Source organism: Mastigoproctus giganteus, chromosome 13, assembly GCF_048544385.1.
Source record: "Mastigoproctus giganteus isolate SK-2022 chromosome 13, ASM4854438v1, whole genome shotgun sequence".
Lineage (NCBI taxonomy): Eukaryota > Metazoa > Arthropoda > Arachnida > Uropygi > Thelyphonidae > Mastigoproctus > Mastigoproctus giganteus.
The window spans coordinates 144763127-144783275 of record NC_143587.1 but is presented as its reverse complement, the minus strand read 5'-3'; the positions used below and the strand labels follow the sequence as shown (position 1 = coordinate 144783275).

Below are 20149 nucleotides of genomic sequence, written 5' to 3'. Positions count from 1 at the left end.
CGATTATATTTTTACTAGGAAAGTGGCAATTCTATCTGGACAGAAGAAGGTAATGAGCCTTATAAAGAAACAATAATCAAGCTCAGGACATGCGCAGTATTGTTTCTTTAATTACTACGAAAAATATCATCGCTGTATCAGTTTTACCTCCATTCTGCTATCGAGGTTATTCCTACGTGGATATTGACTTAATGAACTTGCGCTCACTTTTTTTTTTTGACACGTTAGGAGGCGCTAATTGTCAACTAGCGCTTAATATTTTGAGATATGTTTGCATAACTGGTTTTCTTTTGCATTAAGGCATTTCTGTTTTGCAAATTATTGGATACTTGTAATTCTAACAAACGTTTGAAGGTTTTATTCAACATTTTTATCAATTTTCATTGTTTCTATATAATAATTAAGTTATATGTCCGGAATGATCATTCCAAAGATATTAATGGGTTTGTCTTTAAGCACCATAAGAATTGATATATCTCGATGTTTTTGCTTTTCATTTTGGCCACTAGGTGGCTTTAAATAGGTATGGAAATCGTAATATATGGAAACAGGAAGTGGGTTGTCTAGCAAAGGCACACGAAAGCAGGATGCGAGAGCGTACAGTTCAGTAACGTTTCGCTTTGATTAGGTGTTGTAGTCAAAACGAAATCTCTGTAACAGGAACTTTGCCCGGAACACGAACCCGTCACGCGATCGGGAACTTTTGTACTCTATCCAGAGAAATGTAATATGAGAAATGTTTACTGTAGTGGACCATCGACTTCATTTGGACTTATGATTGAGGATTTCCAGCTAATGACAACGTATCCAAGTGTACGCCCTGGCGGAAAAATCCACAGACTGCCGGATGCGAGTGTGCAGTTGTTAGTCTCGTCTTATGTTGCTAACCTCGTTCACAGTATCCGTCAAGGTGGGTGGGGGAGGGGTCTACCATAGCTGGCGTGGACTTTCACACAGGTTCTTCGATTTGTCGTATGACAGCAGTTACTGGACTCCTTTTCAAGAATAAAACCTCGGGAATGCAGATGAATAAGCAAGAAGAATGCACTAGTAAGGGACATAAGGACTTTGGGCTTAAGAGTTTCGGAGTAGGTGTGCTTCTGGTTAAAATAGACTATTTTTCCCAACGTGGAAAGCATACGATAGATTTCGTTCAGATCGAACTGAAAAACAAAAGTTACTGTAGATGGAGGAGTTGATAGACAATAGATGCAGCTGGTCATATTGTCATTCTTTTAGCTCAACATTTTGAATAGATTTGCATTATAAAAAATACATAATATAATTTGCATTATAAAAAATACACCCGCAATGATCACTGAATTTGATAACCCCATTCGTAATGGACTATGCCACCTCGCTTTGTACGGGCTCAACGAAAGGTCACTGTGCAATACCTGACGTGGCAATACAAATGGGGAATGCAAGAATAATATCCAAAATGACGATGCGCCGCACACTTCAGACGCATGGGGGTTCCACATCAAACGACCCAGAAGACACCCCCTCCCCACCACTAATCATTGTCGACGGTGAATGCTGTGGTATCAAGAACACGCTGGTTGGAAACTGGAGAGCTGTGAACGAATGAATCCAAATATGCACGAGTCCATGGAGCAATCCTGCATGGTGCCCACTATCCAGGCAGGTGGCGGTGACTGCTTAAAATGGGGCACGTTTTGCTAGCGAGAAGTGGGACTCCTAGTGCATACGGGGCAACTTTTCACTGGTAAGATCTACCAGGCTCTTAGGATACCATGTGCATCCTGCCATTGCATTTCTTTCCCCGACAGAAATGGAATCTTCCAAGGCAATAATGCGTCGTGTGAGCTAGCCTGCACTGTGCACGAGTGGTTCGAGGAACACAGTGAAGAATCACCCAACTTGATTGACCTCCATATTCGCCTGACTTCAATGCAACTGAAAACGTTTTGGAACGGGGAGTGAGGCGTGTGGACACGAATCATCATCTATTCCAACATGGTGGTGGCACTGCAGCCATGTTTTGAGGTAGGATGGCTGCAGATCCTTATGGAAGTCTTTAGACTTCTAGTGCCTATGCGAATAGCGGCTGTCATCCTTGTGAACCGTGGCCAAACACATTATTAGGAAATTTTCATAATTCAATGATCACTCAGTGTTTATTCTGCAGCAACACTGGGCACTCTTCATCTTCTAGACAGGCTTCCTCATTCAGCTAAAATTAAAAGAAAACATCCTGCTGATAACCAGTATTGCCACTTATCAGGAATTTAAAAAAATCATCATTATTGAAATATATGGCTAGTAATTACCTTTAAGAATATACCGCAGTACGAGGTAGTTAAAATCTTTCTTAAGGATTTATTTTGAGTCCTCTATTTTTCACAGTTAATACGTTGGCATCCCATCGGCATGAATCAGAAGGCGAACTGTTGATGACCACAGAAATCAACCGTAGCTAAGAATGGAAATTGCCTCAGCCTACAAAATGCCAGAAATAATCTTTCAAAATAGCCAAAGAATCGGATGCTCAAGGACTATGGAGTCTGATGGGTTATTCCATAAATATTTGCGAGTTACTAACTCAGCATATAGAATAGCAGACGTTATTTGACTGCATGGATATAGATTCACATCTGGTAGACCACTTGTAGTCTACTCATTGCTGGTAATACTCATTCTCAGCTGTCCACAATCCTTATCTCTTCACACTGGTAGAGAATATCGAAAAGTCGTAAAGAAGATTCTTAAATTCTTATGCTACAGGAATACCATCCCTTAGCACACCGAAGACTATGCGATGTCTTCAAGCTTAACTCCTGCGCTTTCTCTATAAGCTGATCAAAGCCAAGGCGGTTTGCCTCACCCTAGATTATTGAAAATTTCGTCCAGATATGCATCAAATTTTGTTGAACTAATTATGAACAACACTCGTAACTCGTACGATGTGGGACGCGTATTCAATGCAGGTGGAGTAGGGAATCTGAAGATATTAGTTTGTCCGTTCTACTAAAAAAATACCAATTATCCCTTATAAAACATTAACTGGATCAGTTTCTAATGATCTAACCAACTCGTTTTTGGCTGAAAAACTTTCTCCAATCAGTGAGGATGGGATTCTACAGACTCCAAGTGGAATTAACTTGTATTCTGATTTAGAGGTGAGGAATGTTATGAATTAGAGCCAGAAAATTCTCGCCATGAGATACCAAGTGTGACATATCGGTATGCATGTGTTTCAAGGACGGTTTGTCTTTTTAACAGGATCAAAAAATCGAGATAAATTCTAAGGGCACTAAACCCATATTTGAGATGGATACAACCACTATAAAGCCCTCGGGGCACAATATAATCTAAAAACAGAATCACTGGAAGGATTCACCATGGTAATCGTATCAAACAATATGACTACCACGTCGAATCTTATCAACATCTACTCCAATTTAAGACTGGGTATGATGACATTTGTTTCATTCTTATAGTCATTTAATAAGTCCATGATTGTGGCATAATTTTTTCTGGTTTTTTAGAATTCAAGCAAGGAACTATCGCGTTCTACTGCGTGTACGAAAGATGAACTTAATGAGAAGCATGCTGCGCAAAAAACTACACAGATTTAAGAGACATGGAGATCTGAAAGGCTGGAAAACGTGAACTAAACACGACGATCGGATTTCTCATTGAAATTCCAGCAATAAAAACTGAACCTTTTATAGCGTTCACTCTTTGTATCCATCATTCATATTCAGAGCATCATTAATGCGATTACAGACCTCTTCCATTTCGCATCATTTGATTTTCTCGTCGCTAATATTCTGCAGCTGCTTCGTGCTAACCCCTGCATACTCTCCTACTCCCGAGGTCGCACCGAAGCGGGCGGGACAAAGAAAAACACGAACACCACACGGGAAAAAATCCCGACAGAGAGAGAGAGAACTCAGCTACAGCTGGTGTCAGAGTCGGACATATACGGCAACTCCACCTTCAGGGAAGCAATGGGGAGGGGAGGAGAGCTAGTTCCTGGTCGTCACGTAGGGTCACTCGTCACTGCCGCCATTGACCATCTGTTAGTGATTTCCTCAGTTTCTCCGTGACAATTTCATTATCCCGAATGCATCTTCCGCCACAAGTTCCGGCAGGGTTAAGAAATCGGAATCCGACAGATCCAAGCTAAATATCGCCCCGCTAAATAAATTAAATCGGCGTATTTGTGGCAGGAGTGCGACAATCCCTGCCGTCACTTCCGCGTGTATACACAGGCAGGATTCCTGAGGCCTCTTGTGCTCCTTTTTGTGTGCGTGCGTCAAACCATCGGTGCGGAATAATAATCAGGCGAGGGTTTTTATATGTCGCGTGATGATGGTAAAATCCGTGGCCAGGGGTATTCCACAGGAGGCGTTTCTGCTGTACGTGAGAAATGTTAATTATTTATCATCCGGCAATTATCGCGTTCTTGTGTGTTCAAACCTGGTCACCGTAAGTTGCCCCCTCGCTAAGGTAAACTGCGAGCGTTGCTTCCATAAATTTTACAGACAGAGAGAGAGATAGAGAGAGAAAGTTGCAGTTGTCACTGTAATAAACGAATATTGAGCTCGCTAAAAGGAATTCAGATACGCATGCCAGACGTCCTTTTCCTCTTCTGGCCTAATTAATGTTACACAGGTATTATTTTTACTTCTACGAGTGTATATAACCTTTGACCTGTGCAGTTGCTTCAGTGTTATCCCAGCACTCGGGAACACTTCGCGGATATTGAGTGGATAAACATTTCTTAACTGGTAATACACCTGCCAGACTCAAACTGAGGCGCGTGCAACCCATGTACCCCCGACTAGTCCCAAGAAGCTGAATAGTTCTCATTGAAATGGAGAAAGTGGGATTTGATATTCTTTAAATTTTCACGAGATTTGCTTATCACTAAGTTAGAAAAAATGTCTCCAACATAGTACAATTCTTCTGTTATAAAAGGACACTGTTTTCTTCGACTCCAGTAGCCGTATTTTCCATAAATTCATCTAAAGACCATGAAAGATCATGTGGTGCCTTTGAAAAGTAAGAAGTATCTTTAAAAAGGCGTAACCGGGCACATTTTTACCCCTGCCAACGCTCATTACAAACCCACCTAGCTAAAACGTTTCTTCTTTTCCCACAAGCGAAGGAAGCCTTTGCCTACTTAGGTCCTGAATGCACCCCCTCGAGGCACCATAATTCTAGCAGCGATGGCGGGAAATTAAAGGGACTGGAAGACGTTTAACTGGAGTTGATTACAAGGTATGCAGAAGTCGCTCCCACTCCGGGTGTAAATTTCCTTTTGCATTTCACTAAACCAGCAATAGTTTTTCATCAGATATCTATTAGCTGTTCCTGAGTACCATCGGACAACGAATTCCATCTTTTATTTTAAACTAATAAAAGGAAACCATAGTTGAGTTGAGTTGGGTTTGCTCTGTTCAGAATGGTCTCGAAAATTACAGAATGTCATTATCAGATTATAACGTGACCTATTTTGCAAACTGATACATTCTCACCATCAAAATAATTTTATTACGCCATTAATAGTCACAGCTGATGTACTTCAACAGAAGACATTACTTTTATCGAATTTTTCGGCAATCCATCAAGCCCAGGTTTGTGATAAGGATGCAAAAATGCAAAATAGCACTGATCAATGAGATTAATTCCACAGTAAGGATATTAATCAAGTTCTGGCTTGCTTGCCCATCGTAATGTGGGAATTCTAAATAGAAAGGACAGCGTTGTGGTTTTAAATAAATAGGCAACTTTCAGCTGACTCCAACTACCGGAAAAAATGGAAATGTGGCAGAAGGAAAATCAAGTTAACCTTTAAATGAATATTAAATAAATAGTTATTTAAGTAACCAGTAAGCTTATGTCCCTCATTTGTTCAGGATTTTGGAGTTCTGTTGCAGGACTTACAAAAAAATGTCCAGTCTCTTAGAATCATTGGTCCATCAGTCAAAAAAAAGCAATAGGATGTACTGAACATCTGCTATTGATATTTGATAAACTAATAAAAAGCATTAGGCAAAGTATAATGATGCCTCATGACTTCAGTTGCCCCAAAAATTCGAAACAGCCCCTCAACCCCACTATTTGTCCCCTGTTTACAATATTTATAAACATTTTTAAATATGGCCGATTGTGAAGAAAACCATAGGGTTTTTGAGATGGTATAGTCTAATATTTCTTTCAAAACGTTTCAAAAATCTAGTATAAAAAGGTAGTTGGGACTCTCGAGCTGTAATTAGAAATCGGAATCCTCGTATGTGTCTGGGAGGGCTGGATTTTAGAACCGATGACTATTATTTAATTTTTTCTCAGAACAGGATGCGATCGAATAGGTTAAACAACATTTAGGTCCACGCCCATCATTTTTTGTTTTAACAAAAACATTCCAGGATTATCCAAAAGTGGTAAATATGTCAGCAATAAAGATTACAAATTATGAGGGAGTTTGTCCACCACGACATATCTTATTAGGTTCAAGTTAGTTTTCTTAAAATCGGCGAAGCTCCTCTCTGGCTAAACTCATTAATTTGTCGTGTCACGTGACCGCATCGAGTATCAGAGACGAGTTGGGAAAGACGGCTGAAGGATTATAAAATCGAAACAGGTTTGCCACTTCGGCAAACAGCAAAGTACCAATGTGGACTTTAAAAAAAACAGAAGAATGAGGCTTGCCCTGTTCACAGAAATTTCTAATAATCGCCATATGAGGAGGCATCTGCCTGGAGTGGAATAGCCGGCCCCTTTAAGCCGATCCATCTCGTTCTTTATTTCTGAAAGCAATGTCATTCTACCGTAAATTATGATGGAACTCTAATCTTCTCCTTCCACTGAGATTTTTGTTGTTTTATCACGATTGCAGGATTAATTATACACGTATCATCAATTTTGATATAAAAACTAAGACATTAAAGGAAACTAACTCTCACGCGTCGAACGTTAACCTCTCCGAGAAAATTGAGTATTAAGTATGACACCGTATGGAGGAATTTAAAAACATTTTTCCTTTCAGAACTCCCTCGAAATTGTTAATTTTATTAGAAAGATTTTAACGAGTTCTTTAAAAGAAAGTTTCGAATAAAATGGCTGTTCTTAAAAAGAGAAATGTAACTGGCATCCGTTTGCTAATTTTTTCTTACACACCGAATAATTAAAAGCGTAATAATAATATTAGATATCCAATGATCAAAAGTAAACTTTCAAACCTTTAATCAGTCAACTCCACAGAACAAATCACGCTTTAGTGTGTGACATTTAAATTTTGTTTCAAAATAACCGATAAAAATAAAATCATGGAACAGGATACCCATAAAAATCTTCCTCTCCTCTGAATCTAAATCTGCACTGTGGACACTGATTTTGGAAACCACGAAGACCAGAGAAATAAGGAGTGTCCATTTCATTTTAAACGTATATGTTGAAATCCAACTGTAAATATAAACAGTTGGTGCAGACTTTAGAGCATGTTTATTTTTAATGGCTAAAGAAATTGTGTTTTACTGAAACTAATGAAATATCACCAGAATTGACAACCCCTGTCTGTCGTGGCAGGTTCATTAGGGAGTCAGACTGTTTTCTTCTTGGGTTTTATACATAATAAATACCCGAGCAACTGTAAAATCAACTCTTGCGGCAGAGACTCAAAGGTTAACGGATGTATAGTTGGAATTAATCTTCCAAATGCACAAAACGTATGCAAGGTGAACCCACGGATGTGAATCAGCAAAACTTACACATGTCACTGCATGCAAAGTGAAACCATCAACTTATTACAACAGAATTCGGTCGTCCGATTGACGTAGTTCTTGTTACTGGTTTTCTCATATATTTCTTTGTGCTCTTCGGCGTCTCTTGACACTGAGAACAAATGAGTTCCACCAACGAATGATGAGTGATGATGGATTATTAACAGATGACGCTCTTGATGCAGTCCTTATAATGATGCCATTGCAATACACTCGGGCGCACGTATATGCGCGAGACCGTGAGAGAAAGTGCACATGTGTGAAGAGGCTTTCATCTTTGTTAATACCAATATGTTTGTAGACTGGAGAATATTCATTTCTGATGTACTCCAGTCTGAAGAATTCTTCCAGATCAAGAAATGAACAGTTATAGAGCTTTTAAGTTTAATCGCTATGTGGAATATTTACGAAATCCATGGAATGTATTGCAGGATCTGCAAAATAAAGGATTAAAACGAGAAACAGGCCATGTTTGTAATGAGAAATCTTGTCTAACTGATCTAGGAAGCTATTTACCATTTCATGTGAATTTCTTTTGTACATAAATGCAAAATGCACTCATGTTTGGACCTTTCTTGTTTCTTATCTTTTTAAAAGATAAGATGAGGGAATACAGGGAAAGCTGTCAGTTTTCTGACTACTTAAAGGTTGGCTAATGATCAGAACCAGGTCAGGATGCTTCAAAAGGATTTGGACCTACTGAAGTATGGGCTGAAAAATGGCAGCTAAAGTTTAATGTTGCTAAATGGGAAATATTTCATTGGGGTACAGAAACCAAGGAGTAGTTTGTAGATTAGAGGAACAGAAGGGCGAACTGGATGAGAAAGACTGGGAGGTTAACGACGGACAGGGACACAAAGTTCAATATTCAGTGTATAAGAAGAACATGTAATGTTCTGTCTATGAGTAATCAAAAGTTTGCAAGGAGGGAAGAGGCCATTATTATCACGACGATGGTGCAACACACTTGGAATAATGTATCCAGGTCTGGATGCCGCATCTACTCTAAAGAAAGACAGAGAAGGCGAAAAGAAGGGCAACTTGATTGGTAAAAAAATGTGGTCTGCAGAACTTAACAAGATACCTCAAGGAAAAATTGAAATTGAAATTTGATTAAAAATTGAATAAGGCCCTTAGGGGGATTACTAAAACGAATGACGGACACAACCAGAGGAGACGAATATGGAATCTTAGGGAAGAGCAGTAGTAAAGTGATAAAAAAAATTGGAAAAACAGTGTGAAAAAGACAAAGAATGGTTATATGTGGTTATTGCTCTGAGTGTACCGAGGTCAGCAGTTGGGCTTCAGAAGATTCAGTACTAGATCTAATTATTAATTGGCATTTATGGTGTAACAGGTCTGATGGCAGCTATTGGTGGGAGCATCACAACGATAAAAAAGTATGCTCACTTCAGCAAGGTCTTAATGAATTATAATTCGAAGGTTTGGCTGAAAAATATCATTAAAAGTGCAATATTGGTTAATATAAGATTCTGCTTTTAGATAATAATAATTAACTAATCCGAGCAATAAGATAACTTAGAGGAAGAGGGGATAATGACTGCTTCGGCCTTAGGGTAACAGTTTATATGGTGTACCAATTCCTATGGTCTTTTTGAAGGATTCAAAAGCAGATACCTAGGTGGAGCCAGATGATATTTTTAATGCTGATGCTTATTTAAGTCAGGTTTCTTTGCATCAGTTTGCCCTTATCGATATTCACCTGCAAACTAACTTAGACTAAATCTTAATGAGTTACAGGTGAATGCAGAATTTGTCTATCAATTTACCCACGATGGATTTGGAAAAGGGATAATAAATCGGAGTATTTTCCATCTTAGTGAGGTGGTAAAGGGAGTATCACAGAGCACACAATCATTTAAAAGGTAATGCCATGGTTTTGTAGCCCTTCGGTATGGGAGGTGGTCACACCAGTTATGACGTCTGCCACTACCCTATTTGTGCGGCATCGCCTATGTCAATTTGTCCCTCAGCAGTCTATCTATCGACCGAACTAAGTATCCTGCCCGTAGCACGTGCATGTCCTGCTGGCAGGATATGATGGTATAAGTAAGTTGTTAAAAGGCAATGTAGACCGAAAAGAAAAGTTTCTCAGCAAACAAGATTCTTCAGTTCCAAGAAATTGGATGTCAACGACATCCCTCTCGTTAACTTCTTCCCCTGTCTCCCCTTTTCTTGTATCACTAACTAACGTCACGGATAAGACGTTGTCGTATCTTTTTTTTTTTTCACTCATTTCTTATTTGCGGTACGCCTGTGTGCCTCGCGCTAACTCCTCCGTCGTCCTCTTAAAGCGTATACACCTGCGTTGTGTTAGCGTCAACCGAGTGATAATGGACGCTGTGAGGGAACGAAGATCACCACCCTCGGTGAGACAGGCGCCTTTGTTTTGAGTGAAGTCACGCACCGGTGGATGTTCGTGCACAGTGAGCCCTTTAATCTGTCTTTGCTACAACAGGTAAACACAAGTAAAACGATAAATTACAAGCACGCACTCCCTGCCGGCAGTAAGGCTTAAAACAATTACTGAGTGCGAGCAGTATTTCACATCACCGGGCATCCGAAAGAGACATTGAAATTCAGCATTGTGTGGAAAAACGGACGCCATATTTCGCTAAATATACGAAACAGCCGTGATCGATGAGCTAATTAGTCCACATTCAGAAAGCCGGAAGAGCTCCCATAACCACCTGCTTTACAATAATCCAACAGGCAGACAGCTATACCGCAGTTTCCCTGGATGGGAACCCTTTGCAGTTTTTCATTTGATGGAGAACAAAAGTTACCAAAAGACTCGAAGTATTGTTGATGTCCTATTCCGGATAACATTTCCCCAAAAAAATTTCTCCAGTTGGGATTTAAAACAATTGAAAATTATTTCGTTTAGAATATTCATCTGGGCAACTAGGACCATGGGGTGTCAGTATATCGTATATGAGATTCTGATGCCTTCTTCTATGGTCGATTTTTCATTCTGATGGAAATGACTAACTCTCCACTGCGAAAATAGTTCATCTACCTTTTCTATGAAGATACAGTGGATGGAAAGATATTTTAAGACTTCAACTCCGTCCTTGAAACAGCGTGGTGTTTATCAGACTACTATCTACATGTTATGAGGATAGGCCATTCTTTATCCCTTCATTGCATCTTCGTGACAGTATTGTGGTTATTCCGCTTGTCACTTGTTTGGCAAGGCCTAGGTTCGAATCCCGTTGGAGGCTGGTTTATTCCAGTGGGATATTCCGGAGTATTTAGCCCGCAAAACTTGCTAATTCCCCGACGAACACGATTGTGCAATAGAACCTTAGATGCCCCTCACACTTTGACAGAGAAACAAACAAGATTCTTAAAGATAGACCAAAGCTAAGATTACCTGAAAAGTTATGGAAATTTTAACTTAAAATTGAGTATGAGACATGGCTATAGTTTCAACTCATATGAGATTATATATACCATCAGTTAAGCTGAAATTGAATTAAGTTCACTGTCACTTTGGCCATGTACCAATAAAGTTAACTTTTTATTTCTCCTAGAAATGGGCCCCAGTAGAATTGCAGAAATAGCAATAGAACCTGTTCTGGGTTGTCAACATTTAACCTTAAAAATTTTGTGCATACTTTACCGTTTTTGTACAGGAAAAACTGGATAAATATTGAGCATTATAGCTCTGGTTCATACTATCAAATGTCAAGAGAGAGTAGAGGTTAACGTTTGATGCTCAAAAGGGATTCATCTGCGCATAATGTCACACAACCTCTTTTGCATTATCACGATACCGTGTAACGTTCCCAAGCGTGTCTGTCTGCATACTCTTCGGATGTCTACACTTCGAGACCACCCACGCATACACTAGAGTGTTTGCAGCACACGGCAGCCAAAATGCAACTGGTCATTACGAAGGAAAGGCCGAGTAGCAGTCTGAACTTATTCTGATACGTGGGCCGCGAACAGAAACTAATCTATAACCTTCTATTTATGCACTGGCAGACCAATGCAACGTTTGCAAAATAATTTATTAAAGTCAAAGAAATTTAGCACAAAAGTGCATTATGTTAGGACTCAGTAGCGTCTGTGTGAGTTTAAGAAAAAAAAAATATATTATTTCTAAAATATGCAAATCTGCTTATGCGTTCTTGAAATTAATTATCCAGAAAACAAGTTGTAAACTTTAAGAGGATGGACAATGTAAATACTCAATGGTCCTGGTGACACTGGAGAAGAGCTTAGCAGAGCAACTCGTAACTCTCTTGGGGGATTCAGATGGCTAGATGTACGTCGGAGGATTATGTCCTAGGTATTGAATTCAAAAGCATTATCCCAATATCTTGCTGTTCCTGCAACAACAATCAAACCATCTCCTCAACAGTGGTCCCTTTCCTCATTGTTTCAGTACCTTTTAGGGTTTTTCTATCTCTCTACAGCTTCCTTCAGAAGAGGACATCGAATATAGGACTGTAGGCTACATTTGAGTTCATTGAACATCACTGTTCTTATATTCAATTGCCACCCTAACGACGCCAGTTGAAACGAGACCTTCTCTATGTGTGTGAGTTAGAGAGAAAAAGTTATTGATCTCTCTCTCTCTCTCTCTCTCTCTCTCTCTCTCAAACACACACACACACCCTATATGGATTCAGCTCAAAGACAGATATTCGGCCACGAGGGTTCTGCAATCTCGGAAGAGACATTGCCATTTTTATACGTCGTTAAGTAAATAGAGGAGATGGATAACTGTTGGTTGTCATATCCCAAAAAGCTGGACGAGCTCTTTGGGATACTTTCGCTGTCTTATAGACTTCCATATCGCTCTATTTAAAACCAGCTATATTAGCATAAAAGAACGAGGCACATTGCTCATTTGTATTTTCGTCAGTTATTTAATCTGTGTGCACAGTTCTGGTTCGATTTATAAAGGATAAGGTGAGCAAACTCTATTATACCTTAATTTTCTTCCAGCAATGTATACAAGTATAATTTTCAATAGCCTTTACAAGGCACCATCGGTCTTTCACATCTTTGTTTACTAGATTACAGGGAGAATGCCTTGTTTGTGATATAAATTATAAGTTCGAACATCAGGTGTCCATTTGCGTATAAATAAGAACTGACAATAAACAAGGATTCCGTGAAGTCATAATTGACCAGTAATATTTTACTTCATCTAATTGCCCCTTCGCTTGCGTTTCCCAATCAGCGATGGGACTGGTTAGGCTTGTCTTCGTGGGAGACCACCCCGAATAGTTTTTTTAATGTATTATGTCAGCCTTTTGGCAACTATGCAATTGTACTACCCCGAAAAATAGCGTGGGATGTTTAGAAGAGACTTCCTGTTTCAACACCAGGCCACACATCAACAGATTGAGAACGAGTGTCATCGTTGAAAAACCTGGTGGTAAATCACTAACGAATAATGACTTTGATTCTATGAAACCGTTGCGCCACTGCTTTTAATTTTTTTAAAAATTCCTATGTCCACCATTACCAATAACTTCGACAGAGTTGGAATTTGCTCAAAGGCAAATGTGGTCATGAAATACCTGGGAAATGTATCAGTCCTCGCGTGGGTTCTGATGATGAATTATTCCGTTTTGAGAAGGAAAAACTTGTTTCCGGTTGGGAATCCTTCTACGTCTTCCTTAAGAAGAATATTCTAGAATAATCTGATAAAGCTTTAATTCACAATTATTCATTAATAGCCAAGTTCATATAATAAAGAAATATATAAACATTAAACACAGTTTGTGCATTAAACTTGATCGGTAAGACTTAACTAAATCGCTGCAAAAGAAGCAATATTTATTCTAAATTACTACTAGCATCTTAGATTATTTATCAAGATTCAAGACTTGGTGCTAGCGTTGCTGGTCTTAAAGCAGGATTTAAAATGTGAGCAAAGCATTGTGTTGATAATTTATTTAAGACTCACGAACGCGATAACAAGGAGACGTACAAGATAATAATTGGCATTCAAGAAACTTCCGCGTGTCGAATAAGACAGTTCCATCTTGGGAGTATTAAGCTCGTTTATACATTTGTCAGTTTAAGAAATCTCTTCGCATGCGTATTGCTTTAATGGTAAGACCATTTATCCATCTACGTGACCACTTTGTCTATCTATCTGGCTGTTTATCTCAGTTTGTGTGTATGCGCATGCATAAATCTAACACTCCCCCCTATTCTCTCTCTCTCTCTCTATCTTTCCACATCCCCCACCGGCTGTTTATTTGCTAGCTGTCTACCGGAAGCTCTTATTTTTGTTAAGATAGAATGTAGCGAGATGCAAAAGACAATGGTGTTTTGTATAATGCATTCTGGGAGTCATCTGCTAGTCGGCTGCAGCATGCGCAGATAACTGGCTGTTGCAAAGCAGATTCTTATGATTTCCAAGCTACTGCACGTACTAAAATCAGAAATAGAGACTGGAAAGCTACCTGTTTACCCTTCGAGGAGGAGGAGACAGGGGGAGAGATTTGCACAAGATAAATATGTAACAGCGCTCAGAAAAAGAGCTATCGTAAGAAAACAGGCGATGTAAAGATGCAGAATCAGGAAGAAACAGTGAAGACGCTGAATCTGCACTATTGATCCGTCACCTTACCTAATTAATTCTGCATTTCACTTTCTTACGTTTCTCTCTGCTTTTTTTTCGCTCTCTCTGCTTGTGTTTTTTTTCAGGGACCGGGCTACCGCTTCAGTAGCTCTGTGACAGCGCCACCAAACCGTAAGAATGGAAAGTAACTCAATCCCGATATTTTGTTTTAGAGAAATGCCATTCTCGTACAGTTTGCATTTTAGTGGCAAAGGAAAGCCGCAATATTCTCAAGCAAAACTTGGAGAAAAAAGGATTTAATTTCAATCATTTCCGTATAAAATATTTGGAGTATAAGTTGGCGAACCGAAAAGACCAATTCAACTGCAGCAGGGAATATATTCCTCTCTAGATCTCCAAGGCAGCCTGCTTCTTATTTTTATAATCTCCATCACTCAACCAAAAAAGACAGTTTATTATTTTTCTTATTTATTTCTTCCATTTCTTGATTTAACCTTTTATCATAAATCTCGTATCATCAATTACTTCTTCGAGGACAGTTACTCTTCATTTATCCAAAAATCTTTATGCCATTTTTGTTGTTTTGTTAACGATTAGGAATCTTCTACCATTCAAGTCATATATTACCAAACTTTAAACATTCTTCGATCTTAGACTAATTCTTTTTGTTTCCATTTTCTTTTCCTTCGTTCATTATAATGCCCCTTTCCTCTTGGGCACCAGTTTACACTTTTGCTTTAAATTTTCCAACTTCTTTTCCAGATCTTTCATAACACCCATAATCCAATATTTATGACTATACTTTCACTACATTTCTTTCAGAAGGGACATTCGTTACACATTGTTCATTATCTTCTATAGTTCACTATTAAACGATCAACTTTTCTGATATCCGCATTCATCTAGGCAAATGAAAGAGCCCATTGAACTGCCAGACCATGCATTGGTAGAATCATTAACGGTAAACTATAGGAAATGCACCATCAACATCAACCCTTTGATAGAGGCGGGATTTTTCTAGTGCTTGGGCTCCCTGGGCACGGGATTGATGGAGGCCCCTCCAAACCACTGACTGCTAAATACGGGATCGATCTGCGAACCTGCACTGGACCAGCGCGGCAGATTATGCCGCTAATGTGACTTGCTGAAGCCTCCATCCCGAAGTGGATTGATAATGGCTGCAGATTTATTTTATTTTCATTAATTCAGTTACACATATAATTCATTTTGTGGCCCACTAAACCGGGTGGTCGTTTCTGGTGGTCGTCTTCTTGATAGCAAAGTAGTCGGAAACAATTATATTTTATAGAGTTCTGTATCATCACAATGTACCACGGCAGGGTTCAACCATCCTACATAAGACAGTATACATGTCCTTGTATGATTTAGCCATTATAATATTAACTTTATTTTATCAGTATCTTTATATACATCAAGTGGCCACTATATTAGATACATCTAATAGAGTAAGTCCTCCTTTAGCCTTCAGAAACGCTTACTTTCGTTGTGGCATAGTGCGGAGTGGAAAGCATGCCACAGGGATGCTACTCCATGATAATTTAGTTGTTTCCCACAGCTTTAATTGGATGGTTGCAGATTTCTACCGAAAAGCTCGTTTCACCTCATCTCACAGGTGCTCTATTGGATAGCGATTCAATGACAGCAGAAGCCAATACAGTGTGCTGAATCCACTCTCATCCTTCTGAACCAGTTCTAATGAATTCTGCTCTGGTGACATGGCACATTATCCTCTTGAAAGAACCTATTCACTCAAGTATGCATTGCTGAACTGAAGCAATGCATCCTGTAGGAAACAATTGCCAATTACCTGTGGCATCCAAACGTTGCTTCACTCGTATCAAATGGGCCTAATGTCCACCATGAACAAATTCCGGGCTACACCACACTGCTAGCAACAGATTGAATTGTTGACACCTGGCAAATGGAGCAGTGGAATGCGGTACTTTTGGTCGTCATACCACTCCAATGACAAAGTACGATGAATTATGCATTCCGAAATGCCTCTTTAGTTATCACTGTTATATTTGGTTGTTATTTGACTGAGCATAGCCTTTCTTTTACCCTGCTTAAGTCTATTCAGTCTTAATTGATCCCTAGCATCAACAACCTGTTCCGACCACAGGACTACAATTGGCTATTCGCTGTTTAGTTATCAGACCAAACTCAATACACACAAGACACAATGGTACGTGGAAATGCCAGAATGGGTGCATTTTCCGAGATATTCATATCGGCGCGTGACAAGTCCATTATACTGCCATGGATACGTAAGGGCGTCCTTACGTTTCTGTCCACTAGCTTTGCATCTCATGGTATGGAACTGTGATGCTATTCATGAAAGAGCACTCCATTCCACGAAAACGACAGGTATCTAATAAACTGTGCAGTCAGTGTATGTCATAGGATCATATATCACATTTTTATTATACGGTACATCATTAATAACATTACAAACAGAAAAATTACAGACTGGTACACTTGCTGAAAACTGTGAAGTAGAAGCCACTTGCTAAAATGGATTGAAAATCAACATTCTAGAATGCAAATGAAATTGAAGAAACTTGTGTAAGAGGAAAACCCAGATATTTGTTTTTATTACCTAGTTTCCTGGTTGCCTTTGGGTATAATGCCTTTTTATATAGCCTTCAAAGGGTAATTATATTGATTGATTATAGTACAATGAATCCAGAGTCCCACTAACAACATACTGTTAGATTGGCGAAGTTCTTTACATCCTAATGGATGGTAAACGCAATTTTGAGTAAATACTCGTTAATTAGAGCTACTATATCTCTGCCATATTGAGAAGTAACAAGGTTTCAAAGACATTTGCGGAAATCCTGATTAGATACTTAAAATAGGGAACAATATCACAAGCACTATGGAACAAAAGTCAATACCAATTTATTAAAAATTGGTTTCGTAAACCTTCTGCGAATTTAACACCTGACCTCTTGACTCATGCCAATTATATGAAGAGACCCCTCCGTGCTCCATAATAATTAGATTGTATAGCTCTGTAATACTATTCTTTCTTCTTTAAAAGTTCTTTTTCTTTTTGTATTCCTTCGCCTGGATACAATTACACCGTATACATGTTTCGAATTTCCTGGGTGTGAAATTATAGAGGGCGTTGATGTAACTGCCGAGTAAGTAACTGTCAACCTAAACCTTAACTTCGAAGACACCCGGGGATGGGTGGGCACCAAAATGGGGAGAGCACTGCTCAAGAAATTCCACATTTCTGCATGTACACCAAAGTGACTGTTTCCGCTTCAGTGAGAGTAAATGATCCGCTCTTCTAAATGTGCCTTAGATGAGATCAAAGGAAACAGAAAGAAAAGCTTCCCCCCCCTTAATCTAGAAGAAGTTATTTTGTAAGACAGAAGTATATCTTCTGTGTAATTCGATTTTTTATACCGGTCACACCATGGAAATTCTTTCTATACTTAAGCCTAACGACACCAGAAACAAAATAATAAAAATAAAACCTGTAATCTGAAAAGAATAAAAAAAGTTTTGGATTTCTAGAGACACTAATCTTAAGTAATCTTAAAATTGTACTTTGCCATTAAGTAAGTTATTTCCTTCTTGGGATAAAAAAAAGCATCAAAGTATGACCACATATGACCTTGTTGATTCGACCTACATCTTTTAGATTTGTGTACAAATGAATATGCCAAATGCACTCATCTGGGCGTTAACTGACCACCACAGGGCATGTACCTTAAAATGGCAGAATCTAGGTAACACGTAGGCGTCTGGGCAGAACCAGATGTGTGTGGGGGAATAACAAATCTACTACTACGGTAGGGGAGAATGCACGAAGCCAAACTTTAAATTATTTCATAAACGCTAAGAACAGACAGAGAGAGAGAAAAAAAAGTCAGAAAATATCAGTCACAAAGAATGCAATGCCTGCCTTAACTCCACCCAATGAATCATTAACCTTTGAAGAAATCTGAGTGAAAAGGGGCGTTTCTTCTCCTCCCCTCTTTTATTTTCTGTTGTATTGCAGAGATGGGAAGGGTAGTGAGAGTACGGATGAGGTAATTGCAATATGTTCCACCATCTGAGCCAAATAATTCCATTCCTGACGTTGTAAGTTATATCAGCGTAATCTTAGGGATCAACAAAAATCCCTTTCGTAATGGACAGCACATTTATGAAAAAAAAACGAAAAGGAAAAATAAAAATACGAAAATAATGAGTAATTACTTCTCTTAACAGAACAGCTTGATCAGAACTAAGCCTAACTTATATGAATCAGAATTATAATCAATATTATTTTAATGAATATTAAATAATTAATATGAAATAAATTTAACTGCAATTAATATAACTTTCACTTTATCTGAATTAAAAATAACAATCGCAAGATAAATAAAAAAAAACAATGTTTATTCTTTAATGAAGTCGATTCATAAAACAGTTTATGAATTCTGAACTCACTCACCTTGATATTAATTTAACTATTTAGCCGAAATGGTTTAAATCAGTTCAAACCAGGTGCAAATACTCTTAAGAATCTATTCGTACTTCTGTAGTTCAGTTCTAAAATTTTTAATAATTCTTGACATCAAAATACGAATATAAAAGTACAGTGACTTACAAGCTGTCATTAAAATTCAAAATTGTGAGCAGTACGATATGAAGTTATGATTTTCCAATCATTTGATCTCATCTTCTCTATTATACACTAATCACATTCTATTTCTTAAACCTTCTCGTGAGATTTCATAAAGAAATAAAAGAGCATATAAGTAAACTAAGAATGCAAACACAAAACCAAATTTCAAAATACAAATAAATAAAAACTGCAAATGAGTTATTTAAAAAAAAAGTAAACCAACTGAAAACTACTCCAGAACTATTTTCAACCTCTCGGGGCATTCCAATCAACCTTAAGACGAACTCACCTCTTATCGCGGCCAGACTGCGGTCAAGGTTGTTGACACTGACACGGATGAGGCTGGAATTCAACCGCAGATGTCCGTTGGACATCTGACGGACGAGGAAGATGCGAGTGTCCTTTTCCCTCACCGTACTGTAACAGATGTGGGGATCACCGAAACCCTCCACGATAACCGTATTGTCCGCAAGGTTGTAGTCGCCTTTCAATATACGCTTGATGCGAACAGTCCCTCGGTACACCTCAGCCCTGGATCGGTACAACCTCTCCACTGTACCAGTAAATACCATATTGGCTAATTCCTCACGCTTCTCCAAACGGTCCTCTCGGCATGCGGGTGATCTCTGTCGGCGTCCGGTCGCCAACGTCGCCGCCAGTAGGAGCGGAAGCAACAGGAGAACGACAGGTGGCCGTACTCCGGACAGGGACATAGCGTTTATTTTGTAGCAAAACACTTGGGCAGATTCGATCTCAAGCCACTTTGCTAATAGCGGACTCCTTCACCAGCGCATCATCGGCGGCACGAAGGGATGTGGCGTATTAGCATCCAGATCAACATTATCCCGCCGCCGTGCACTACAAACGAAAACCTTGCTAACTGCTCCGAGAGAGAGAGATCCAGGACAGATCCCGGGCCGGTCCTCTGTGACCTTGAAGAGTGCGGCTCCACATTGGCTACAAACTGGAACTACTCCCTCCCGCTGCTGGCGGGGCATTTGAAGAGAAAAACTTCTCCCTTCACGTGAGTACGACGAGGCGGGCGTTGTACGGTTTTTTGTCGTACCTGACCATCGGTCAAAATCTCTCTCGTCAGGGGTCAGATCGGGAAACGGATAGAGCATCCGAAACGTTTACCTGTCTGACGCGAAGATGTGTTCATTTTTCACG

At 39.2% G+C, this 20149-nt stretch overlaps 1 protein-coding gene across 4 annotated transcripts in view; it reads right to left on the bottom strand.

The window, feature by feature from the left end:
• Nucleotides 1–19832, bottom strand: part of LOC150076502 (agrin-like) — a 424773-nt gene extending 404941 nt beyond the window's left edge. For all 4 annotated transcript variants that reach the window (XM_090387651.1, XM_090387653.1, XM_090387652.1 and 1 more), the window contains exon 1: nucleotides 19269–19832. In XM_090387651.1, the coding sequence (XP_090243777.1) occupies nucleotides 19269–19692 (424 nt within the window). In that variant the 5' untranslated portion in view covers nucleotides 19693–19832. The remainder of the gene's footprint in view (nucleotides 1–19268) is intronic.
• Between the last annotated feature and the right edge of the window lie 317 nt (nucleotides 19833–20149).